Below are 27,825 nucleotides of genomic sequence, written 5' to 3'. Positions count from 1 at the left end.
ATTTCTACACACAGAGGAGGTCTGATTTTTGAATGACACCGTATCTTTCAATATGTTGGTCCCTTAAGAGATGGCTGGCAAATTGCAGATACAATGGGGGGGGGGGTGAGGCTTTACTTGTCCAATGTGTATAAGTTTTTTTTCCCTCTGGCCCCTCCTATTCAAAATATAAGTGGCTGACATATTTGCATATTTTTCCAAGACAGGGTCTCATTGTATACCTCTGGCTGTCTCTGAACTCACTATGTAGACCAGACTGACCTTGGACTTAAAAAGGCTGCTTCTGCCTTCTCAATGGTGGCTTTAAAGGTGTGCACATTTTGAATCTAGGCTTTCTACAATGGTGACAAAACCAGTTTTCAAAGATTGGCGATGCTCTGTATGTTACTGTGATGAACCCCCATCACGCAACCAGACAGGCACAGGGTCAACCCAAAGATGACAGAGGCATTCTCAAGGTGAGCAGACAAGAAGCCATCCTGCTCACGGCTACATGGGTAGTCAGTACTTTGGAAAACAGGCTGTGGGTATGAGAACTTCCCAAACGGAACTCATTTTGGTAGCATTAACATTGCCTCTGTCCCCTAAAGAAAAGCTGGAAGGAAGCAAGGAAGGAATGAGTGAAGGAGGGAGGGAGAAGGGAAGAAAGAAGTCTTGGTCTGGGCTGTTCTGCAATATGAGATGATTGGTACAGTGAGCCCGGGCCTGGCAACTGGGATATTCTGCACTGGAATCCCAGGTTGAACTTTGCTGGCCGTGCGCCCTTCTTCCCTCAGCACAGCCCGTGTCTGTCTGAGATCCAGTTTCCTGCTGTCCGCGTGGCTGGAAACCTAGGTGACAGCAAATTAAATTCTCACAACTCCTGGGCAGATATTCGGACAGTTTCTTTCTTTAGGATTGACATGGTAACAGTTAATGACACTCAGGAAAAGAAATGAGGAAGGGGGAACAAAATAATGAATGAAGGGGCACACAGAGCTGTCTCTGGGGGGAGGGAGGTTTGGGTGTTAGCCTGAGGAAGGTGCAGGTTTACAAGCCAGCTGAGGACATTTGTAGGAAGCCTGGTGCCCACAGCTCCCCCTACTGGACACTTTCAGAATTTATTCCAAGTAGCCTAATTTTGAGAAGACAGATTGGTTTCCATTTGGTCTCAAAGGACAGGAATGGCCAGATCACAAATGGAAGGCCTTGCTAAAGCTTTTGGCCTTTGCCCAAAGAAGAAAACCCGAAAGTGAAAGTGGAGGGGGAGAAAGGGGGACAGAAATTTATTAAACAGGTAACAGAAAAGCCCCCTTAGTGTGTGTGCACACGTGTGTGTGTGTGTGTGTGTGTGTGCAAGCTTACATATGAAAACGCAACATTTGAGTCCAAACACACTGTATTCAATTTGTGGCTGCTCAGACACTGACAAATGTTCAATTAACAGGCAAACAGTAAAGACAAAAAGAGGCACAGAGAAAATTTTGGATAATACCAAGAGAACAGGAGTGAGCTCTGTTATAATATCAAGGGGGAAGAAGAAAAGACATTGAAATTTAGAGTCAGCACTTCCTAAACTGGATGGAGGTGCTGAGTGTCCAGTTCCCAGCATGCAATGAGCCTTGAGGAACGGCAGCGTGATGAAAATCGCACATCACCACAAACTTACAATCGATGACAAGGACATCTTACAAGCAGGCGAAGCCAGCATGTAGTGATAACAGAGTCCAGTTACCATGACAACAGCTCCCTGGTTGGACTGGATTCCACCTAGACAACAGTGGCGCATTTGTCTTTAAAGTACTAGAACAGAAACACTGTCGCAAATCTGAAATACCATCTAAAACAACAGCACATGTAAAGAATAAAGACACAATGAAGGCTTTTCCCAGATATATAAAATCTGAAAGAGAAATGTAATTAATAGAGCAGGAAGAAGCAAAACGAGAGCAGACAGAGATCTAGAGACCTACAAAGGAATGGAAAATGCTGGGCACCGTTGTTAGGAGCTTAAAAATGGCTGGCTAAGGTCAGATTGCTAGTGCTGCATTGGCTGGTTTATGGCACACCGCAGTAAAGTGCTGAGAACTAGACCAGCAAGCCCGGGATGCAGGGTAGAAACATGATGCTGTGGATGTCTGTGCGTAGGGTGGTGTAGCGTGACGTGTGTAGACTGCAGAAAATGCATGTATTTCTATATACACAGAAGCAAGTGCCTAATCCCCTAAATAAACATCACAGAAAACAAGTTGATAAAATATATAAAGTGGGATTATGTAAAACAAGTAAAAGGGAGGAAAAGAAGGAGACAAAGCAACAGAGCCAATGCACACAATAGAAAGCATACCAGATAGTGGAATAAACTTGCCACATTAAGTATAAATGGTCTAAATACCTTAATTAAAAGGAGTGGGTTATCACACTAGATGACAAGTTAGTAGCTGAATTTGCCTCAGAGTGAAAACTGGAGTCCTTTGAACCCATACAAGTGCCAGGAAGAGACAGGGGATTTCAGGGCAAGCTGGCTAGTTAACTAAAAACTGGAGTCCAGATCCTTTGAACCCATATAAGTACTATGCAGAGACAGAGGATTTCAGGGTGTGCTGGATTCAACGGAGAGGCCATACCTTGGTGGAAAGACTGGCAACATCTACCTCAGGCATCCATATCCATGTGCTCACACGTGCATGCATCAGTGCAAAACATATACACAAATACATCACACTGTGAAGACCTACTTTATTTTATTTCTTTGTTTAGTTTTTCAGCAGGGTCTCCCTGTGTTGCTGGTCTGAAGCCCACAATGTAGACTAGACTGGCCGTGAATTTCACAGGCAATCCTTTTGCCATTGCTTCCCAAATGCTGGGATTACAAGGAAGTACTCTCACACTGGGACAGACTCACTTTAAATATAAAGATAAAGGTAGAAGGCAAAGAGGAGAGAAGGATGTAGCACCTTACCACCCGTGGTGGTTTGAATGAGAGTCACCCCACAAGCTCCTATTTTTGAATGCTTGTTCCCAGTTGGTAGAACTATTTGGGAAGGATTAGGAGGCATGGCCTTGTTGGAGGAGTTGTAGTCTTGTTGGGGGAGGTGTGGCCTTGTTGGAGGAGGTGTGGCTTGTTGGGGGAGGCATGGCTTTGTTGGAGGATGTGTGTCATTGGGTGTGGGCTTGAGGTCTCAAAAGCCCAAGGCAGGCCAGTCTCTACCTCTCTCTCTCTCTCTCTCTCTCTTTCTCTCTCTCTCTCTCTCTCTCCCTCCCTCTCTCCCCACTCCAGCAGCATGCATACCAGCCTACCACTATGCTTCTTTCTACCATGTTGGTCATAAACTCATCCTCTAAAACTGTAAGAAAGCCCTAATTAAACACATTATTTTGTGTCTGTTGCTGTAAAAAGATGCCATGACTTGACAGTGGAATTTTTTTTTATAGCAATAGAAAGGTAGCTAAGATACCACGAATTACAAGCAAGCTAGGGTGGGCAAAACTCATCGTACAAATGGATTTCAGAGTAGGACATTTGGACCAGGGATGAGAAAGATCATTTTACAATGTTATGATGCCAACTCAGCAAAAGAATATAAATCATAATTTTAGTGACCCTGATAATAGTCCTAGTAAATGAAATAAAACTCCACAAAACTTCAAGAAGAAATTGTTAAATCCAGGGTCACAGGTTTCAACACTTTCCTCAATAATTGCGGAGTAGGTGGTTATCAAATCTTTAAGGCTAGAGAAACCTGGACCAGCCCTGTTAATCAACTTGACCTAAGTGACACAGAGCAATGCCGAAGGACAGCAGGTCACACCTTTCTTTTCTTTTCTTCTCTCTTTTCTTTTCTTTCTTTCTTTTTTCTTTTTTAGTACAAAGGAAACATTTTCCAAGAGATGTGATATTTTGGGATCCTTTTAGGCTCAGGGTTCTAAAGCAACTCTTCACAAATTTGGAGACACTGAAATCATATTAAGATTGCTTTCTGACTACGACAGGATTAAATGATGTATAGAGACAAATAACACCAATTAAATCCTAACATGATGTTATGGCAGACATTAATAATCCTAACATGATGCTATGGCAGACATTAATAATCCTAACATGATGTTATGGCAGACATTAATAATCCTAGCATGATGTTATGGCAGACATTAATAATCCTAGCATGATGTTATGGCAGACATTAATAATCCTAACATGATGCTATGGCAGACATTAATAATCCTAACATGATGCTATGGCAGACATTAATAATCCTAACATGATGCTATGGCAGACATTAATAAAAAGACCCTGTGTGGAAAGGCAAAGGCCCTGGATTAACCAAGATGACTTTGACAGTGTCTGAGCTGAAGGACATCACTACTCAGTTTTCATGAGGGAGGGGAGTAACTGAGAGTAATTTACTCCTTAGCCAGATAAATTGGTAGAGCATGGTAGTGGTGAAGGGCTGGTCCAGAAGAGAGGAACACAAATGACTAACTGCTTTCTAGACTCCCATCAAATCAGGACAGTAAATGGAAAATCTTTTAAAGAAATCTTGCTAGAGCTGGGTGTGATAGCTCATGCACCTGGGTAGATTTAGGAGGATCGGGAGTTCCAGGTGATTGTCAGCTACATACTGAGTTTGAGGCCAGCCTTGGTTACATAACACCGGGTGTACATAGGCACACAGCAGGCAGGCAGCAGGCAGGCAGGCAGGCACACAGGCAGGCAGGCACACAGTAGGCAGGCAGGCAGGCAGCAGGCAGGCAGCAGGCAGGCAGGCAGGCACACAGTAGGCAGGCAGGCAGGCAGGCACACAGCAGGCAGGCAGACAGGCACACAGGCAGGCAGGCACACAGTAGGCAGGCAGGCAGGCAGGCAGGCACACAGCAGGCAGGCAGGCAGGCAGGCAGACAGACAGGCACACAGCAGGCAGGCAGGCAGGCAGACAGGCACACAACAGGCAGGCAGGCAGACAGGCACATGTGTGTATATACACAGAGCCCAAAACCAACAAATGTTGCTGAAGTTATTGGAAATGAGCTTTGATCCATATGTTTTCCCAGACAAAAAGGCTAACATGACCTAAATATAAGACCTAAAACTGTGAAGCTTCTAGAAGAAATCCTGTGCGAAGCTAGGTGAGTCAAAGATTCCTAGGCGTGATACAAGGAACAACATTTGTTGAAGAAAAATCCCTCCCCTGGCCTCGCTTTGCAAAGGTGCTGTTTAGAGGGTACAAGGGAGACATGTACTGTGAAGAAGTACTTGTGAGTCACACATCCAATAAACAGCCTGTGTCTAATACATTTAAAAAACTATCCAAATTTAACAATAGGGAAAACTGACCCAAAATGTATACAAATAGCTACCAGAGTCTGGTGCCTGAGACAACCTTTCCGGACATTACTCCATTCCAGCATGCCTCTGTGTAAACAACACCATTTGTAAATGCACTGGTAGCCAAGAATGGTTTTGAATCTCAATTATTTGGTGAGCTGATGTCCTTCTAAGATTCTGTCCATCCAGGCAGGCAGATAAGAGGAACTGTTATAGGCAGATCCCATTTAATCTTTGTGTCTAGACAGGAAAATCTCTGATGACCTACAAAAGTGAGCATTGGTGAGCGTTATCTAGGAAATGCTGAAAGTTAGTCTCAAAATACCACTACCTAGATGTGGCTATACAAAAGAGGGAAATGGATCAAGGGCTATAATTAGGTAATGACCAAGTCTCAGGTCACCAACTCCAGGCCTGACTTGTGACTTCCCGTGAGCCACTACTAGGTGCTCTCTCTGCAGTGAGTCTTGGCAAGTGGGTTCACTGAGTGGGAACATTTTGATTTATTTCAGAGAAATTTGTTTGGATAACTGGGGATGTTACTAAAAAAAGAAAAAAGCACATTCAAGATGTAAATTAGAATAATAAAAAGACTTATTTGATACTTTTTAGCACAGTTAAAGAAATTTAAAAAATAATTGTATTGGCTTTCACAATGGATTCCTAGCAAACAAGACCCTCATGTGTTGTTGAAAAACCAAGAACCCAGCAACAACAACAAAACAGTAGAGGAGCTGAAGAGGTGGCTGATGTCAAATCTTGTGATCTTGAGTTCAATCACTGTGACCCACGTGCTAGAAAGAGAAAACCCACTCCCCCCCAAATTGTCCTCTGACTTCTCCATACATGTCACACCACACGTGTCCTCATACAGAACAACAACAATAAATTAATTAATTTAAAAATTAAAAAGGAAAAATGATCGGATGCTTTAGAAAGGAGTTTGGAAGGTTTTATTTGTATTTAGTTTCTTAATATTCAACATATAACGCAGTTCTTCTATGTCTAGGTATCTGTTTAAGTGAAAGAAAAGTTATGTTCTCAAAAATGCTTGTTGCCTAGATGTCCACAGCATCTTTATTCTTTGTCGTCCTGGACTGGAAATAGCTCTGCATGTCTCTGACTTAGGGAGTGAACTGTGGGCAGCCAGAGGATGGGGCGCTGTGACGACTCATGAGGAATGAGTAACTGTTAGCTTCCCAGCACAGATCTGGGGTACACTGTGTTAAGTGACAGAAGCCAGCCCTGTCCAGGGTGACGGCTCAGGGCTAGAGCACTCCCCGTGCAATTGTGAGAACTTGGGCTTGGATTCTCAGACCCCATGACAAACTAGGACTGCAGAGTTTGCACCCGCAATCCCGGTTCTCCCACAGAGGCAGAGGAAGGTGAATGCTCAGAAGCCAGGGGCCAGCTAGCCTTTAAGTCACCTGTGATAGAGTGATAGCAGCACACAAGAGATTCTCAAACACACACATGCACCGTGCACACACACACACACACACACACACACACACACACACACACACACGGGGGGGGGGGAGAGACAGACAGAGAGGGAGGAGGGAGGGAGAGCTAGAGAGTGAGACAGAGACAGAAAAATCAAGGAAGAGGAGGAGAAGGAGGAGGAGGAGAAGAAGAAGAAGAAGAAGAAGAAGAAGAAGAAGAAGAAGAAGAAGAAGAAGAAGAAGAAGAAGAAGAAGAAGAAGAAGAAGAAGAAGAGGAAGAAGAAGAAGAAGAAGAAGAAGAAGAAGAAGAAGAAGAAGAAGAAGAAGAAGAAGAAGAAGAAGAAGAAGAAGAAGAAGAAGAAGAAGAAGATGATGAAGGCAGCAGCAGCAAGAAAAGCTTTTTGAAAATCCCAAATAACCATATCCTACTAGGAAAAACTTGTACTATAAGTAAATATGACTAAAGGACACATGGGTGAAATGAACTAGAATGACATGGGTGTTCACTAGAACTGGTGTGTGCTTCAGTCAGGTTAGGAGAATGCAACCATGTTCTTGTAGGTGACTGATCTTTCTCCTATTTAGAGCACAGCCATGTCTTTTCTATAGTTTGTACCCACTGGCATGAAAGCGGCTCTAAGAGTCACACACGCTTATTTGTTGTAGTGCAGTGGATCCATCCCAAGGCCCTGCTCACACTGGACACACTCTACACCACCTGACTGCCCTGCTCACACTGGACACACTCTACACCACCTGACTGCCCTGCTCACACTGGACACACTCTACACCACCTGACTGCCCTGCTCACACTGGACACACTCTACACCACCTGACTGCCCTGCTCACACTGGACACACTCTACACCACCTGACTGCCCTGCTCACACTGGACACACTCTACACCACCTGACTGCCCTGCTCACACTGGACACACTCTATACCATCTGACTTCCCTGCTCATACTGGACACACTCTATACCACCTGACTGCCCTGTTCACACTGGACACATTCTATACTATTTGACTGCCCTGTTCACACTGGACACACTCTATACCATCTGACTGCCCTGTTCACACTGGACACACTCTACACCACCCGACTGCCCTGTTCACACTGGACACACTCTATACCACTTGACTGCCCTGTTCACACTGGACACACTCTATACCACCCGACTGCCCTGTTCACACTGGACACATTCTATACCACCTGACTGCTCTGCTCACACTGGACACATTTATACTATTTGACTGCCCTGCTCACACTGGACACACTCTATACCACTTGACTGCCCTGTTCACATTGGGCACACTCTATACCACCCGACTGCCCTGTTCACACTGGACACACTCTATACCACCTGACTGCCCTGTTCACACTGGACACACTCTATACCATTTGACTGCCCTGTTCACACTGGACACACTCTACACCATCTGACTGCCCTGTTCACACTGGACACACTCTATACTATCTGACTGCTCTTGGCCAGACATGGACTTTAATTGTGTCTCTTTATCGTTACACGTTGGATGCCATGGTTTCATTGCACCTCAGTATGAGGGTCTAGGAAGAGCTGCTCAGGGTTTAAATGACCGTTCAGTGCATCAGAGCTGTGGCAGCCAGGGCCGAATGTAGCTTTTAAAGTGGTTTCTTTGCTCATCTACATGTATTTGATGATGCTCCTGATACCTGTCATCTAAATCAACCACACAACCTACCTACTTAATCTATCTGTCTGTCTGTCTATGTAAGTTTTTGGCATTAAGGTTGACCCCAAGCCCTTGTGCATGCTAAGAAGCCCTCTGACTCTGATCCACAGTCCCAGCCTTTGCCTTTTGTCTTTGTTTTCTTCTTCCTTATCATCTCATCATTATTGTATCATCACCATCATCATCATCATCATCATCATCATCATCATCATCATCATCATCATCATCATCATATCCTCCTCCTCGTTCTTAACTTTCCTTCTAGACCCCGAACAGAATGACAAGCACACTGCCTGACTATCTTGGTAATGTAGTGCTCCCAGACCCCTAAAAGGAAACTGAGGTACAGAGAGGTAAGCTAACTAAGTCACACAGCCATGGGTATCACAAGTCTGTGATGGCTTCCCCTTCCCCCAGCCTACGGATTTTTACAGGTCACTGGTTCAGCTGATTGTCTCATTTAATGTTGGTGAGTCTTCAGCAGAACTTTCTAAGGGGGCCATGACAGCTCTCTGTGTACTCAGGAGAAAGTAAAACAACGTTCAGTCAGATGGAGGGACCGGCTTCTTTCTAAAGAGGAACCTTGCTGAGTGTCCATCTTTGAAGCGAGTGGCCCTTCATTGGCTCATGGCCATCCTCATGTTTGCCCGCAGCTGTGCATGAGGACCTGCTGGGCAATGTCTGTCCCCTGGGGTTTCCCTAAAGTCCTAGCAGCAGCCACTCTGCAGGAAATGGAACGTTTTTCCTCTGTAGAAGCTCCTTTTCCTGACCCACTAGTGTGACTCACTAGTGTGAAAACTTATTGTTAGGTGAAGTGTCCCCTACAGATGTCTGTGTTGAAACCCAACTCCTGTGTGATGGTTTCAGGAGGGGGGGGGGCTTTTGGAAGCAATTAGATGTAGAATGGCAGACAAACGGGGCAAGTGGCAGTGTCTTCATAGCCCTGGGGTCCTCTCTGGGGTCTCTTACATCTGTTTCTGTGTCAGTCCCTCTTAATCATCTGTGACTTAGAGGGTTATGGGCAAGGTGACTAGCCTTGGCTTATGTGTGAATATGTGCAACATATAGTAGGTGATCAGTAAATGGTTTCCTTCTATGGGCTGGCTAATCCTAGAAGGAGCATTGGAAACAAGGTAGCAGGAATATGGGGATGGAGAGGGTCCGTACTTTATGGTCTGAGTGGGATCTTTTAATAATACATGGAAACAACTCAATCCGTTCTAAAATAAAAAAAAATTCAAAGCAGAGGCGAGCATTTATTTTCTGCATCTGAGATAATCCTGTGTCAGAACAGGCATTCTCAGCATGCGCTTGAGAGAACAGCCGCAGACTCTGCCTCTGGGGCACGCTTGTGAGGCCAAAGTTGCTGATGAGACTATTTCAGGTCCTTATCATGGTTCCCGTAGGTCGCCGCTGGTGGGTGGCCTCTGTGTCAAGGCTTTCCCCATGTATCATAAGCTGTCAGCACATCAGAAGCTGGGCTGTTGCTTTAAAATAAGATAATTCATTTCCTGCCCAACAAGAGGCAGGGGGCCCTCCCTGGAGCCTTATCTTTTAAGAGGTCACCTAGCCAAGGCAACCTTAGCTTCCTGCACGGTGCTAGCAGAAAACATACCCCGACACTCCAGGTGTCTCTCTAGTTGGAACTCTCTACCTGGCAAACCCACAGGAGCTAAGTTTCTCATTTGAACTCAGGATTATCTATCCTTCAACACACACACAAACGGGCAGAACAGAATAGCTTGTGGGTCACAGATCCGTCATGTGTTTGCGAAGTGTGTAGCACCTAGCGAGGCATACGGTGTGGAGAAGGAAGGATTGAGAAATGGAAACGAGACAGCCCCCCAAAACAGTCTCCCAGAACATAGCAACGCTGAGCTGGAAAGGGAGACAGTGAGACAATTTCTCCTCTGGGGCCTGAAAAGGTGGCTCGGTGGCTAAGGGTACGTACTGCTCCTGAAGTTCTGCTCTCGGAACCCATATCTGATGGTTTACAACCATCTGTAACTCCCATCTGTAAATCCCAACACCCCATTCTGTCCTCTGTGGGTACCTACATGCATGTGGTGTGCATAAAGTCTAACACATAAACACACACACACAATGGCCTACCTACCTACCTCTTAAAAAGACCATTTCTCTTTGAAATAAATCACTAGGATCATAGCTGAGCTGTAGTGTATGTGACTTTTCTTGCACACATTCAGACTCTTGTGCTGTAATTCAGAGCCATTGCATTGGGGACTAGTTATAAACAAAAGGGACGTGTAAATGAAAAACTGCTGGTTTCATCTCAGACATTGGCTGCTCAGTACCAAAGGTGGTGGTACATGTCTGTCGCCTGACCAGCCTGGAAGCTGAGGCAGGACTTTTGCCCGGACTTAGAAGCCAGACTGGGTTACACAGTAAGCTCTGGAACATTCTGTGCCGCAGAGCAAAACTCGGCTCAACCGTGATTAGTTAAAAATAGGTCTCTTTATAAGCATGTTTGAAAAAGTAGCAGTATCTTTAATTAGGGTGAGTCAGATTAAATTGAAATAAAAACCTCCTCAGAAACCATTTTCCCCCTTCAGTGAGAATGTATGCCTTATTTTTAGAAGATGATGGGTAATGTTTTTTTTTTTTTTTTTCTTTTTGCTTTTGGCATTTTCTGAATTTTCAGGATTGTTCACTTGTTCCCAGAGTCAGGCATTATAAAAATACTTCTCACAGTGAGCCAGAGATGCTGCTGACAGACGTGTTTATTGTACTATAAAGGAAGCGGGTGTCCCATCTGCCTCCGACACAAGGTCACAGGGAGGTTGGGAATGTGCTTCCTCCGAATAGAGGGATGGACCTGTGTCAGCAGCTGGCCTTGTCCTCGCGGAATTGTAAAGTGATAGTCAAGACCAAACTTGTCACGGCCACAGAGTGGGTAGGGTAAAACGGGCAGCCAGTTTATCTTCTTCCTGAGAGGAAGGAAGGAAGCCCTTTGTGTCACTTGGCATGTTTGGATTTTGAGGATAAAGAGAAGTGCCCTTTGGCCTCACTGGAGAACAGAATTGATGTCAGGCATTTATTTTCATGTTTTTCCTCAGTGGCCCTGGGCCTGCTCTGAGGATATGCCTGAGCATTCAAATTAATATTTTTCTGGCACTTCAGGTGCTGAGGGAGAACCTCGAAATGGTTGCCGGCACCTGGCGTGGCAGGGTGCTGACAGCTGTGGAGGCTGTGAGCCCTGTGGAAGATGACTCCCATGCTTACTAAGGGGCTCCAAGAAAGGCACCGTTTTACCTGCCCTTGATTTTAGGAGGTCCACTTCAAAAATGTTCCCATGCAGTCTGGACGTGGTCGGCTACTCTCTCTGTCGGGCACACTAATTTTCCTAATGCCCTGGTGTGCCTCAGACAGAGCCTGTGCTTGTCTATGCTATGTCAGGCCAACAACTGCACTATCACATTCGTTTTTATGAGGAAGAAAGATAAAAGCAAATGTAAACACTCTTTCTGGCCTAACAGGAAGGCTATGAGAAGTGAATGTAGTCATAGTTACATTTGGCACCAAAAGCTACCCTTGAACTTGGAAAGCATGGGGGCCACTCTGAAGATAGCTGAGTCCAACACTCGAGTCTGATCTACTAAAGCCACCGACATATGCAGTGTTAGTGAGCAGGCGTGAGGGTTAGCTATGATTATAACTAGACACAGCCTAGAATCACCTGGGAAGAGAGCTCCAACAGGGGAACTGTCCACATTAAGTTGGCCTTCGGACTTGTCTGTCAGAAGACATTGTCTTAAGTTGTGGGAAGACCCCAGGTCACTATGGGTGGCACTATTCCCTAGGCCAGGGATCTCGAACTCTCTCAGAGGGGAGCAAGCAAGCTGAATACAAGCCAACAACCGAGCAACTGCTCTCGACTGTGTGTTTAATCAACTAATTAAAGAGCCTGCCTTGACTTCTCCGCAATGATGGCTGTAATCTGGAATTATAAGTATTTTGTCATAGCAACATAAATGAAGTCAGAATATGGAGTGAGGCTGGAATGGAGCAATTAATTAATAGACAGAATGGTTAGGATGTCTAAATCCCAAGGCTTTATCTTCCAGGGTGAGGAACATACTCTGGGTGTTGGCTAGGGAAGTGAAGACACCAAGAGATGAGTTAGAAACATCCGTTATAAGCTCTGCTTTAGGTAGAGGACAAGATGGAAATATAGCAATCCCTTGGTACTTAGTATATCATTTAGTGTACCAAAAGGAAGCTGGAAAGGCATGTATAAGTTGTTGTGTTTATGCAGGAAGGCAGGCACAGGATAGAATGAGGCCTGTCATTGGACGAGAGGAAAGGGTGGGAGGGGATAAAGTTTTAGAAAGAGGGAGAGAGAGGAGGCAAGCGGAAGGAGGAAGGGGTCAAGATGGAGGCAGACATAGATGTTCCTCTCTGCACATCTCTGCACAGATACAGGTTCTTATGAATATTTTATAAGGGATGGATGTGTACAGGATGATCTGACTTGTCTAGGTGGGCAAACTGTATCATAACAATTGGATCAGAGTTTATTGTGTGGTGCTTTTTTTTTTTTTTAACTCGGCCACTCAACACCAAGGGAAGTGGGAGAGGATAACCACTGCTGGGACCTGGGGTGGCTACAGGGAATGTAAGCGGAGTTCCTGGCTGGTAGAGTGGCAGCGGGGGGAGACACTAACCAAAGGGCTGCTGCCAATAAGATAAATATATTGGTATTTCCCTATGGCCCACCGGTGCCAGAACTATGCCAGGAAGCAGTGTGGCAAGGTGCCACGCTGGAACTGCTGGAAGACCACCTGGGTCAGAGAGTACTTGGGGGCAGTGTGGAGCTGCTGAGATAAATTAATGTTAGTTCTGTATGGCGCTCTGGTGTGGGAACTAGCATGGGAGAGAGGCATCAGGGAGAGTACCAATCAGAGATAAATTAATGTTAATTCTATACGGCCCTACAGTGCTGGAACAAATTCCAGGGATCAAACGCCTAGGTAAGAGAGTACTAGGAACCAGCATGGAAATGGTTGCACCTTTTTAATATTTACCACAACAGACATGCTCTTCAAATCCCTAGTTCTTCTAGTGAAAATGGGAATATTCAAAAATTATATTAGATGATGAAGAGTCCCGGACATCTCTGTACGTAATGCTTGTAATGTGAAATCAGTATAACTAATAATGTAATCCTTAGCTTTGGGAACCAGCAGAAGACACAGATTTGTGTATAAAATAAGCTCAAAGATTGAGAAGGTAGAGAGAAATAAAAAACCAAGATAAAAAGTAACCCAGACACTTATAGTCTCGCGTGCCAGTGTGAGCGAGCCACGGTCGTTCCCCTTCCCCGTCTTTAGAAAGATCTTTCTGAGCTCCAGTGGTGGTGCGCAGTTACCTAGTCAGGCAGAAGCAAAGCAAAGAACACTTCCATGCAGCTAGATCCCAGAGGGACCATCCCATGCTGTCTTAGAAGCTAAGGAACAAGTGGCAAATCCATAATGAATTAAAAATTCCAGAGTCTGACTGCCCCAAATGGGGACTCAGGTAATTGCCAACCATGGAAAGGACCCAGTCCGTATTTGGTTATCCATCTCTACAGTCCATTTCAGCTAGAAAATGTTATGATTTCTCACAGAAATCTGAGGTTATTTATCATCAACTAGGAATTCCTGCAGAGGGACCAGGTTGAGGTTAATTTCTATGTGCACTGCACACGCTATGTTAGTTAGCTTTTTGTTCCCATAATAAACATTATCACCCAAAGCAAGCTGGCAAAATAAAGGTCTTGTTTGGTTTACCCTTCTGTGCCATAGCCCATCACTGAAGGAAGCCAGGGCAGAAACCTGGAGGAGGGAATTGGATAGAGGCCTTGGAAGGAGGCTGCTGTCTTACCACACTGTGCTCAACCTGCTTTTCTGTGCTACCCAGCATCACCTGCCCAGGAGTGGCACTGCCCACAGAAGGCTGGACCCTCTCACAAACCATTGATCAAGAAACTTCCCCTTAGACTTGCCTGTCACAGGCTGACCTGTTGAAGGCATTTTCTCAGTTGGGATTCCCTCTTTCCAACTGGCTCTAGTTTATCTCAAGCTGTCAGAGTCAAATCCACCCACTAACCAACCAGTCAAAATACCCGAACAGCATGCATATGTGTTCAGATAACTCCATACAGTTACCTTCACATGCTTTCTGATGCCAGGCCTTTAGAGTTATGGTTTTTGATATGTAAAATCCTTAGATGTTAAATTTTAGAAAGCTTCATGGTTATTTTATTTTAGTTAATTTTTTTCCAAGACAGGGCTTTTCTTTGTAATAGAGCCCTGTTTGTCCTGAACTCGCTTTGTAGGCCAGGTTGGCCTCAAACTCACAGAGATCCTCCTGCCTCTGCCTCCAAATTACTGAGATTAAAGAGTGCACCACCACACTCACAAAGTTATGGTTATTTTTGGAATGGATAAAGAATGAATATCAGTCTTCTAGATGTTGTAATCAAGTTTATTCTTAAGAAAAGTTGTGTGTGTGAGGTTATAAATGTTCATTGTTCTTCCTATGGACACTATCTTTTTATACACACAAACACACACACAAACACACACACACAAACACACACACACAAACACACAAAAATATGGACATTATCTTTTTATACACACACAAACACACACACAGACACACACAAACACATACACAGAAACACACAAAAATATGAACATTATCTTTTTATACGCATACAAGCACACACACATATACACACATACACACACAAACACACACATACACAGACATACACTCAAACACACACATACACACACACTCATACACACACACACAAACACACATAGACACACACAAACACACAAACACATACACACATACACACACAAGCTCTCCTTGATACACATGTATATAATATATTATTTTAATGTTATGATTTATGACTTAAAAATAACTTTCTTTTGTTTTTTTACCTTCTCCTTTTTTCTTTGGAGACAGGCTCTTGTTATATATCCTAGGTTGGTCTAAAATTTGCTTTGCAGGCCATGTTGGCCTCAAAATTATGATTCTCCTGACTCAGCCTCTTGAGTACTGGGTCTATAGGAATGTGCTAGTTGGCTTGGTTCCAAGGAATTCTTTTGAAGAGAGATCACTAACTGTAGCAAGCAGATTCCTGCCTAGAAATTGATGGGAAAAGAGATGTTTCTACATACAGATGGAACACAAAGTTCTAGAGAATCATCCTCCCATTTCTTCTCTCCTGTTGTATGTCTGTGAGATGGGTCTGGAGAAGCACATTCCAAGATGCGAAGAGTTTGTCACTTACCCATGCAGTCTGGGCCCCAGTGTCCTGGACAACACTGAGGTTGCATATAATCCTTCCTGCATATATGGCGGCATCCAGGGACAGCCAGAATGTATGACCGGATGTCAAACGAATACCTTGAAAAAGGGAGAGAGGTTGTTAACCTATGACCATTAAAGGGGAGTTACCACTAGGTGGTGTGATTGCTCTGAATTTTATTTTTATTACTTATTTATCTAATCTGCTTGTGTGTGTGTGTGTGTGTGTGTGTGTGTGTGTGTGTGTTGGAAAGATAACTCAGTGATTCAGAACACATGCTGCCTTTCCAGATAGAGGACCCAAGTTAAATTCCCACAGTGTGGCTCACAACCATCTGTAACTCCAGGGGATCTGACACTGTCTCCTGGTCTCTGTAGATACCTCAAGCACATGGTGCTCATACATACATACTCATACACATAAAGGCAAGATACCCATACACATAAAGTAAAAACGAATACAGAAAGATCAGTGTGGGAGTAAGTCCTTATACAGAAGTTTCTGTACACCTGCTTTGGGGACAGTTAAGATAGCACTGAGCTACTGTCTGAAAGGCTGTGAATGTTAATGGGGACATCTCTAGGAAAGGGAACACAGGGAACTTGGAGCAGAGATGCAGGCCTTAACTTCTCAGAGGACATAAAAGAGGCCCACAGATGTATGAAAGTGTGTCTATAGCTCAGAAGACACGAACTGAAAACATGATGAAAGATATTCTCAGAGCCATTAAAAGAGTTTTATCTTAAGCCCCTAGTGCAAGGCTGGTGGAAGCGGAGCAAAGAGAACAGTTCAGTGTGACAGGAATGTTAGTCTGTGTGGCTGCTGTGTAAAGCAGCTCTTCTGTGTGATATATATATATATATATATATATATATATATACATATATATATGTATATATATATATGTATGTATGTATGTATGTATGTATGTATATATGTACATATATGATGTTTATGTATATCCATAGACATTGTAGCATTAGTCACAATAGCCACCAAATTTTAACCGATGGATGAATGGATAAAGAAAAAAATGCATATGCCACAGAGAATTTTTTTTTTGATGCAAAAGCAAGTGCAGATTTTCTTAGCACACCAGGATCGACCTTCAGCAGTCTCTCAAGCGAGAGACTGGATATGATCCCGACTCTAGCTTACAAGCAACTTTTATACAGTTTTAGAGGGCAGGTGACAGTAACAGCAGTCATCCCGGGAGAGTCTCTCCATTCCCCAGAGGGCCCAGGTAGCCTTTGGCCAGAACATTTTATGGTTTTTCTGAGAAGTATTTTATCAGAGTTGTTTCTGGGAAATCATCCTGTGGCCAGGAACGTGAACCTCTCCCTTGGGGCCTAATGCCCTTTCCTGGAGCCATCTGAGGGTTGGGTCAGAGTTGCTTAATCTTATCACTTTCATGTATTTAAAGACCTGTATGAAATGCAAGTCTTTAACATATTAGATACATTCCTAGGTTTTGTCTCCAGTGTATATTTGTGTGTGAGTGTGTGTGTGTGTGAACACACAATATGACTGTCCTCAGAAGCAGGCATGGGAAGCTAGTCGTTCAGCTACAGGAGGAGGCTGGGTCTTCCCCTGATTCTGTTTCATGCCCTTGAATTTGCTGGGCACTCAGGTGCCTTTTCCAGAATAGGCCAATGGAGATAAGTCCAGGTTAGTGCTTAACGAGTCAGTGAGTGGCCTGGCCAGCAGTTCATGTAGAACCACACTGTCATGGGAGTACACCCAGTTCCTCCCTGTCCTTTGTAGAACTGGGGGTACTGCAGGGAGAAGACACACAGGTTTGCTTGTCTGATGGTCTGCCTGATGATCATGTAGGTCCCTAGATCCCTGCCCAACAAAATAGTGAGCACAACCAAAGATGTCATAGCCCTCCAGGGGACTGGGCTTGTGTGGAAGATCCTCACAGAACTCTGTCAGGGCATCAGCTTCTCTTTTGCGAGTATTTCTAGAGAGATTCTGGTTCAGGGTTAGAAGTGTTTGCATCACAGTTCATGTTCCGAGTTAGATTTGTGGTGCTATCATTCAGCAGTAGCTTGATCAAAATAAATTCCTGTCATTTGCATTGACACGGTGTTTGAAACTCAACAGACCCTATAACAACACAAAGGCCTTACCACATTGCTCATATTCATAGAATTTCTCTCCAGTATGAATTGTTTCATAATGAGTCTATATAAATGTGCCAAAGCCTCACCATATTAAATACATTCATAAAGGTTCTCTCTTGTGTGGGTTCATTTATGACTCTGAAGATGATAATGACATGGTTTATCACACTAATTACATAGGGTTTCTTTCTGGTACATATTCTTTTATGTTCTAGGAAATGACTGACTACAAAAAGCTTTACTACATTGATTATATTCCTAGTGTTTCTCTCAAGTGTGTGTTCTTTTATGTACTCAGGGATTATTGTGACATTAAAAGGCTTTATTACACTGATTACATTTGTAGGGTTTCTTGCCACTGTGTCTTTTGTGATGTGCAAAGGCATTGCCACATTGGTTCCATTCTTAGGGTTTTTTTTTTTTTTTTTTTTTTTCTATTACGTATTCTTTCATGCATCTGAAGATGACCATGACTTACTAAGGCTTGGCTACACTACTTACACTCATAGAGCTTATCGGCAATGTGCATTATTTCATGCCTTTTAAGATGATTGTTAATTCTAAAGACTTTATCACACTGATTACACTCACAGGGTTTCTCTCCAGTGTGTGTTCTTTGGTGTATTCAGAGACTATTATGGTATGTAAAGGTTTTACCACGTTGGTGACATCCATAGGGTTTCTCTCCAGTGTGTTTTCTTTGATGCATTTGGAGAACATTGCAATACACGAAGGCTTTTTCACATTGGTTGCATTCATAGGTTGCCTTTTCAGGTTGGGTTCTTCTATGCTGTAGGAGGTAACATTGTCTCACAAAGTGTTTACCACATTGGTCACGTTCATAAGGACTCTCCTCAGTATTTATTCATTTATGCATTTGACAGTTGTGACACACAAAGCCATGACTATCCTGCTTAAATTCACAGGGTTTCTCCCTGGCATGTGTTCTTTCTTGTATTCCGAGACCACTGTGGTGTGGAAAGGCTTTACTACATCGGTTACGTACTTGGAGCTGACTCTGATCGACAAAGTCTTTACCACATTGATTGTCTTCATAGGATTCCTCTCCACCATGACTTCTTCGTGTCTTCTAGAACCTTGAAAACGTTCCTCAATATCATCATCTGCCCAATTGTAGCCTACATTAGTGAGGTTCTTGTAGGTTTCCAGCATCTCTGCAGAGACTCTTCTGTGAATGACCCAGTGAAGCCCATTCTTCATGTATGATGTTCACATGCATGTCATCATAGGTCAGTGCATTCATGGTGAGACTTTGGAGCTTGTCTGCCTCACAGCAACCAGAAGCAGGAATCAGACCATAGCATGCCAAAAAGTCATCACAGAGAGTATTCAACATTGCATAAGCAGTGGATTTTATTTAGCCTTACACTAGGAGACCATGCAATTTGAGTTCTAAATTTTTGTTTTTATTTTATTTTATTTATTTTTTATTTGTGTGAGTTTGCCTGCTTCTGTGCACATTGTATACCCAAAGGCGAGAAGAATGCATCAGGTCTCTCCGGATGGGAGTTAGACACACTTGTGAACCACCATATGGGTGCTGGGAATTGAACCTGGATCCCTCTGGAAGAACCTGAGTCTCTTGAGCCCCATCTCCGGCTCTGAGACTATGCAGTTTGTATGCAATGTGGATTAACTGGAGGGTAGCACACTGAGAGAAAAAGTCCAAACACAGACAAGCAAATACTACATGATCCTACTTAGCTGAGGACGGTCATAGAGGCAAACGAATAGAAGACAACAAAATGGTCATAAGGGATGATGTGAGGGAAAAATGGGGTATTTGCCAAATGGTGCCACGTTCTGGTTATGTAAGATGAATTCCAGAAATCTGTCACAAAGTCTATGCCTGCAGCTAAGTGATGTCAACTTCAAATGTATGTGTACAGTTTGCAAAGATGGGAGACTGTAGGTTAGTGTTCTCATCAGAGAGAGAGAGGATGGAGTGAGACGGATGGATGGATTGGTATGCTAATGGGGAGCTGTTTGAGAGAAGGTCGACGAACTTTGACATTGGGCAAGACATCCAGCCCAAAGGAGATCTAACATGCCTCGTCAAATGACCCCGCTATATCAGGCTACCGTGTGGCAAAGGACCATCCTTTATAAGTGGCTCAAAGTGCATCCTGGACAGGCAAACAGCTACCCAGGTGCTTAAGCTTGCCCACAAGTACAGGCCAGAGACAAAGCAAGAGAAGCAAAGGCTGCTGACCCGTGCTGAGAAGAAAGCTGCTGACAAAGGGGGCATCCCAGCTAAGAAACTACCTGTTCTCCCATACCCTACTGCATCGTCAAGGAAAAGGCCAGGCTGGGGCACCTGGTCCACAGGAAGACATGCACCACTGTTGCCTTCACACAGGTTAACTCAGAAGACAAGGGTGCTCTCGCTAAGCAGGTGGAAGCTATTAGGACCAATTACAATGACAGATATGATGAGATCCACCGCCACTGGGGAGGCAACGTCCTGGGTCCTAAGTCTGTGACTCACATTGCCACGCTGGAAAAGGCACAGGCTAAAGAACTCACCACTAAACTGGGTTAAATGTTCACTAAGTTTTCTGTACATAAATATAATTACAAAATTATCTTCCCCCAAAACCCATCAAAGATACAATTTAAAACAAAACAACAAAAACCAGCTTATTTTTAGCACAAATGAGCAACAGACCAGTTTCAATTCTAAAACAAGAGCATCATAAAAATTTTCAGTGTGTGTGTGTGTGTGTGTGTGTGTGTGTGTGTGTGTGTATGTGTGTGTGTGTAGTATTTAGTAATAGTAGCAACAGCAGCTTGGGCATAGCCAAGTGCTCATCTGGACCCTTATCAAAAGAATACAAAAACATTCTTTAGTAAAATGTTATATAATCTTAACCTTTGAACTTTGATATAATCTTAATAGGAAACAAGTCATTGCAAACGTGCTCTCACTTAGGCTAATTGATTAATTAATTGGTTCATTCATGCATGCACTTGCTAATTCTAGGCCAGTGAATATTGGGAAACTTTGGTTTTATAATATGATGCCGTTATGCTAGGCTCATGTGAATGTAAAATATTGTCATACAACAACATTAAGGTTTCATTTCATTCATGTGAAAATTGCAGTCATCTGTCATCCTTGAATTAAAAAGTCAACTCATTTAGTCTGGAAAGTGCCTCAGCTGCTCAACTGTCTGCTGTGTGAACATGAGGATCTGAGTCTGGATGCCCAGTACCCACATAAAAAGCTGGGCACAGGGGTGCCCTCCTGTAGCCACAGCACCAGAGGAACAGAGTCAGGAGACTCCCTAGAGATATTCCTTATTCCAGAGAGCTCCAGTTTCACTGACAGACTTTGTCTCAAAACATAAGGGAGACAGTGACTGAGGAAGACACCAATGTCACAATGACCTACACACATGAACACACACACACACACACCAGACATACACAGACATACACATACAGACAGACAGACACAAATACTTACAAACATGTACACATATGTATAATGCATAAATAAAAAACTAACTTATTGAATGATGCCTCATTTCTAAGTCGGCTAGCTAAACAAATCAAAACTTGCAATTGCCTTTGCGCCTCCTGGAGGCACCTGTTAGCAGGTGTGCAGGCCCAACTGTCCCCCTTTGACAGGACCAACCTTGAATTCTGAAAGTTCTGGATCATAGGTGACCTTCGAGAATGTAATACAGACAACCCAACAATGTTGCAGTTTTTCTACCCTCTATCTTTGGGGTCTAATTAGTAGTCTCCACAGCTTATTAGCAACACAAACACCAGACTCAAGGCTTAACAAATTGATTTTGTTTTTGAGACAGAATGTAGTCAAGGCAACCTATAGGGTTTTTTTAAAAAAAAAATGTTCAAATTAGAGCCCTATTCCTATTTAATTACATAGCTACATATCTATCCATCCATCCATCTATCTATCTATCTATCTATCTATCTATCTATCTATCTATCTATCCATCCATCCATCTATCCACTTAACCACCTATCCACCTATCTATCATCTATCCATCTATCTATCTATCTATCTATCTATCTATCTATCTATCTATCTACCTATCTATCTATCTATTTATCTATGTATCCATCCATCCATCCATCATCCATCCATCCATCCATCCATCCATCCATCCATCCATCTATCTATCTATCTATCTATCTATCTATCTATCTATCTATCTATCTATCTATTTATTTAATTCTGTATTGTGTTGCACTCAGATGAGTGTGTATATACACATTTATGCTCCTGAACAGAGGCTAGGGCAGGGTGTCAGGTGTCTTCTTTTGTCACTTTGCTTCTTATGGACCTGGAAACTTGCCACTTGGGCTAGGCTGGCAGGTCAGTGATCCCCATCTTTCAGTGGCTGCCCATGCTGGGTCACGGGCAGCTACACTGAAGTGAGTGCTGGGTTTCGCCCTCAGATTCTCTTGCTCACCTATACAATGAACCATCAACCGAGTTCAAGAATCATTTTCAAATAAAATGAGACTTCAATTTTTTTAAAAAAAAGAAGGGCAAGAGGAAGAAAGTATTTCTGTACAACACAATCTTGCATTAAAATGTCAGTCAATAATAATAAGGATTTACACTCAAGTCCATAGATTGTGAATTACTCTACGTATAGTCTTAGAGTAAGAGATAAATCCTGGAATTACTTTGCAGTGTTTGAGACAGGATGTTCCAATTTGGAGTTATAATTCTTAGGGTACCAAAACATGGTGTACTGGCTGGATTTGTGTCAACTTGACACAAGCTGGAGTTATCACAGAGAAAGGAGCCTCAGTTGAGGAAATGCCTCCATGAGATCCAGCTGTAAGGCATTTTCTCAACTAGTGATCAAGGGGGGAGGGCCCAGCCCATTGTGGTTGGAGCCATCCCTGGGCTGGTAGACCTGGTTCTATAAGAAGGCAAGCTGAGCAAGCCAGGGGAAGCAAGCCAGTAAGTGACATCCCTCCATGGCCTCTGCATCAGCTCCTGCTTCCTGACCTGCTTGAGTTCCAGTCCTGACTTCCTTTGGTGATGAACAGCAATGTGGAAGTGTAAGCTGAATAAATCCTTTCCTCCCCAACTTGCTTCTTGGTCATGATGTTTGTGCAGGATTAGAAACCCTGACTAAGACACATGGGCACACATATCTTGTCATAATGAGTACCTGCAATCTCGAACCCCAACAGAGCCATTAGTGATCTTGGTGTAGCCATCTGGACACTTGACTGCAAAGTTAACCGCGCAGGATTGGCAGTCCGTCTTGATGGTTAGAGTTGACTTCTTATCACATCTTTTTGCCTGGAAAAATACAGCAAAAAAACACCAGCTCCCGTTATCAGAACCTTACAAAATATCTGGTATGGCTACTTCTCCGGCTCGATGTCTTCAGTCTTATCTATCTGGAATCAGCAATCAGCAAATAATGTCTATCATGACTGAGGGGATGGACAGAGGTACTGTTTGGGCTAAACACATGCACCATCCCTCATCCAGAACCTGGAGCTCCATGAGGTAGGTTCATGTCACTACTCACAGATATCAAAATGAGGAACCGGAGCTATATTGCAGAATCCCTCTTTTAAGTGAGCTAATGCTACAGAGGGTTATTCAAGACCAGTTATTCACAGATCAATTGTTTTCAAGAATAATATTTTACCATATCTGCCATGAGGCTAGTGCTGTGCCTAATGGTGGGCAGTTTCTGCTCCAGAGAGGTCTGTAGTATTTAGATTTCAATCCAGTTGAGGCAGGTAGTGTGTGAGCAAGGATGGTTGTTGTTAGATGCTCCTAGAGTGCTCCCGGACACACCATGATGTTCAGCAAATGTATATTTAAATTAGCCCATTAGGCAGGCATATTAGCAACAGCTATTTGGCAACACAAGGTGGCCCAGAATTAACTGCTTAATCGAAGAATACAGGGAGACTGTGGTCCTGATGCTGAAGCTGACCCTCCTAGACAGAGCCTCCCACAATCCTCTCTGTCCTTCAAGCTCCCTTAATCTCTCCATCAAATTTAGTCTACAAAAGGCAGAGGAAACTTCAGAGCCCAGTGTGGAGTCTAGATCAAGTTCTACATCTAGTGAAGTGTGCAGCCTCCAGCGAGCCTCTACTCTTTCTTACTAGCTGTTAAAAGGGAGACATTAGTAGCCAGCTTTCCATGACATACTAGGCACTGCCTGGCACAGTGTATGGGGGTAACATAGTAACAGACAATGTTTCCTGAAACATTTCTTCATCCTGCCTCTGAGACTGACTGGTAATCCGGCCTTCCCATGGGTGATTCGTCCCCTATCCTAGGATAACTAACCTCCATCCTCCAAGGACATACTTTCCCTGTCTCCTCTACAAAACCATCCTTCACTCTTTCTTTCCTTTGTCCAACTTCAAGTCTTCCAGCAGTTTGTGATCATTCTTGTTTCTGAGAGAGGTCCTAAGTAGTCACGCCCTCTCAAAGATGCTCTATAGTCAAAAATGGCCCTGAGGTTCTGATTCTTTTGCTGCTACCTCCCAAGCGCTGGGTGTGTTATATCACAACAGGTGCATGCGGAGCCAGGGGTAGAACCCTTGGTCTTGTGAATGCTGGGTAAACACCAATTGAACTTAAACCCTAGTACCCCAATTGTTAGTCTTTGCTCTCTACTTAAGAATCCCAGGCAGTTCAGGGCCACGTCTCATATTTCCTTATTGTAGCAGCCCAGCACTGGTCGGGTGTAATGGAAACACCCTCACCTCCAAGTTCATCACGATATGTGAAGTCACAGAACACCGAGTGGCTATTCCAAAGGCGTCATCTGATTTCCATTGCTCCAGAGAGGAGGCCAAGGGTCACTATTCTCATTGTAGAGGATGTAGGGCAGAGGACAAAAGACAGTTTGGAATATTCAGTGACTTGCTCCAAGTCACAAATGAGTTAACAGCCTCTTGATTCCTCGATTAGCCCTTTCTTCAAGCACCCAAGTGGCACCGAGAAAAACAGTCCCTACTTTTATGAGAATCTTTTTGGTGATCATTGTGGACCAAAGTGCCCCGGGCTTACTCTTATAATAATACGACACCTCCTTTAACTGTTGTGGCATGATTCAATTTTTCTAAAATGTTTTGTTTACATTGGAGTCTCTCTTCAGATAGACGGATGAATTGAGGTCCTATTCAGTTTTCCTTCTTACTATGACCAATTTTACTCCCTTTTAAAGAAATTCTTTGGGTTGGGGATGTGGCTCAGTTTGGAGAGTACTTGCTACCCTGGGTTCAATTTCTGCTACAGCACAAGACCATACGGTGGGGCAGGCCTATAATTCTATTACCCAGGAGGTGGGGGAGGAGGATCAGACATTTAAGGTCTATTCTTAGCCACACTTACATGACCCATATATACCACTAATATAATGTGGTACATCTTCACAAGGGAATACTATTCAGTTATTAACACAAAGACATCATAAATTTGAGAATATCATCCTGAGTGAGATAATCCAGACCTAAAAGGACATGCATGGTATGTACTCTCTGATAAGTGGGTACTAGCCATGAAATACAGGATGCTCATGCTATACCCCACAGACCCAAAGAAGCTAGACAAGAAGGAAGGCCTAAGAGAAGAAGCTTGAATCTCACTTAGAAGGGGGGGGGTAGTTATAAGAGGCAGATGGAGAGAGGGGATTGGAGAGAAATGAAGGGTTTAGGATCAGGTGTGTGGAGGGACAGGAGAGGTGGCTACGTGGCCATGAGAATGAATGGAAATCTGTAGTTGACAGGGGTGGAGAGGTGGGGGGCATCTCCAGGATGTGACAGAGACCTGGGATAAGGGATATGCCCACGAATCAATGGGGATGACCTTAGCTGTGACCCACAGCATTAGAGAGTATGGATCCCGAAGAGACCACTTCCTGTAGCCAGATTGGAACCCCAGAGGAGCAATAGAGACACCAACCCACCCACAGAACTTTCTATTCAAAATTTATCCTGTCTACAAGAAATGCAGGCACAGGGGAGGGAGCAGAGACTCAGGGAATGGCCAAGTAATAACTGTCCCAACTTGAGACCCATCCCATTGGCAAGCACCAATCACTAACATTATTAATGATGCTCTGTTATGCTTGCAGACAGGAGTCTAGCATGGCTGTCTTCTGAGGGGCTCCACCCAGAAGCTGACTTGGATGCAGAGACCTACAGCCAAACAATGGGTGGAGCTAGGGGAACTCTTATGGAAGAGTTGGGTGAAGAATGGTGGACCCCAAAAGGAATAAACTCCATAGGAAGTCCCACAGAGTCAACTAACCTGAACTTTTGGGGCTCTCAGAGATTAAACCACCAACCAAAGAACATACACAGGCTTGACCTAGGCATAGGTAGCAGTCGTACAGTTTGGTCTTCATGTGGGTCCCAAACAACTGGAGCTGGGGCTATCTCAAAAACTGTTGCCTGTCCATGGGATATGTGCTTCTAGCTTGGCTGCTTTGTCTAGCCTCAGTGGGAGAGAATGCACCTAGCCCTGCATAGACTTGATGTGCCAGTGTGAGGGGTACCCAGGGGGGAACTTCCACACTCTCAGAAGGGAGGCATAGGGGAAAAATTGTGAGAGGGGGTAATCAGGAGAGGAGACATGGAGCAGGATGTAGAGTGAGTGAGTGAGTGAGTGAATGAATGAATGAATAAATAAATATATTATATTTGTCTGACATAAATCTGTTTATCTATCTATTTATCTATCTATCTATCTATCTATCTATCTATCTATCTATCTAGCTATCTAGCTATCATCTATATCTGTCTGTCTGACTTTCAAATTACTATTTTCAAATGGAATAAACTTAAGCCAACCGAAGAACAGACTCAGCTTTGAACCATGGTCAAGGCCAAGTGCCTGCACAGAAGCAAGCCCTCCAGGCTGAAGATAACTGTGACAGCAATCACTACCATTTGCAGAGCCCTCTCTGGGGGAGCAACAGAAACCTTGAGGGATTAATTTACCTGCTTAGGGTTGAATGGCTAGTGTAACGGGCAGCCCAAAGGCCTGTCCTCTGAAATATTTTGAAGTTGCAGTTCAAATGTGCCCATCTCTAACTTCTGCACTGGACATCATGCTCTCTGAGACGTTCTCAGGAAAGTGCCCTCAGAACCGGAATGGACTTGCTGTTACCACAGCTCTGTCTGGTGCTGAGATCTGATGCTCCAAATTACCTGTTATATAACATTTCCGAGATGGCTCATCACCGAGACAATGACCTCATACAGGTACGGCACCTGTGTGAGCCTCTGTCAGGTCTTAAAAGTCGCTGTGGTCCTCCCATTACAGGGGAGGAAGGAAGAAGACCTGTGTGAATGGCTGATGGATTTCGGAAATGTTTCCTATGCCTCCTGTTATCAACAGGGCATCACCTCTCTACCCTGGAATTCCCCTGGGCACCTTCCTACAGCTTTGTTTGATTTCTCCATTTGGGGAGATGGTTGAAAGGGACCCACAGTGACAAGGTAATCTGACAAAACCCAGAACCTGCAGCTCTACCAGGGAATGAAAAATGTCAGTACTAACAGAGACCAAGTCAGCACAGCCCACAAGAAACAGCCAGCCCAGCCAGCCCCAGGAAGAGCACCTCTGGTTTAGGATCTTATTCTTGTAGGTTTTTTTTTTTTTTTTTTTTTTTTTTTTTTTTTTTGATTTTTATGACGCCCAGGTAGGGCTTTTTGTCTCAAGTTTATATGGGAAAACGAACAAACAAATTAACACCATCTAGAGCACATTGTGAAAATTAACTAGTAAAAACACAGGAATGTTTATCTTACCAGTTCTGGGGCTTCCGCTGGGGAGCAGGCATTTTGCACAAGCAACCCCAGGAAGATGGAGATTAAAGGCAGCAGCATGCTGAGGAAAAGCTTT

General features: G+C 43.8%; 1 protein-coding gene across 1 annotated transcript in view; it reads right to left on the bottom strand.

Moving 5' to 3' along the window:
- The window catches only part of STAB2 (stabilin 2), a 150,877-nt gene extending 135,036 nt beyond the window's left edge, over window positions 1-15,841 (bottom strand). The window contains exon 1 of the mRNA XM_080935775.1: window positions 15,781-15,841. Within this exon, the coding sequence (XP_080791901.1) occupies window positions 15,781-15,826 (46 nt within the window). The 5' untranslated portion in view covers window positions 15,827-15,841. The remainder of the gene's footprint in view (window positions 1-15,780) is intronic.
- Window positions 15,842-27,825: the final 11,984 nt, after the last annotated feature.

The sequence above is a fragment of the Micromys minutus genome (genome assembly GCF_963924665.1).
Source record: "Micromys minutus genome assembly, chromosome: 22".
Lineage (NCBI taxonomy): Eukaryota > Metazoa > Chordata > Mammalia > Rodentia > Muridae > Micromys > Micromys minutus.
This window is presented reverse-complemented; position numbering and strand designations above follow the sequence as displayed.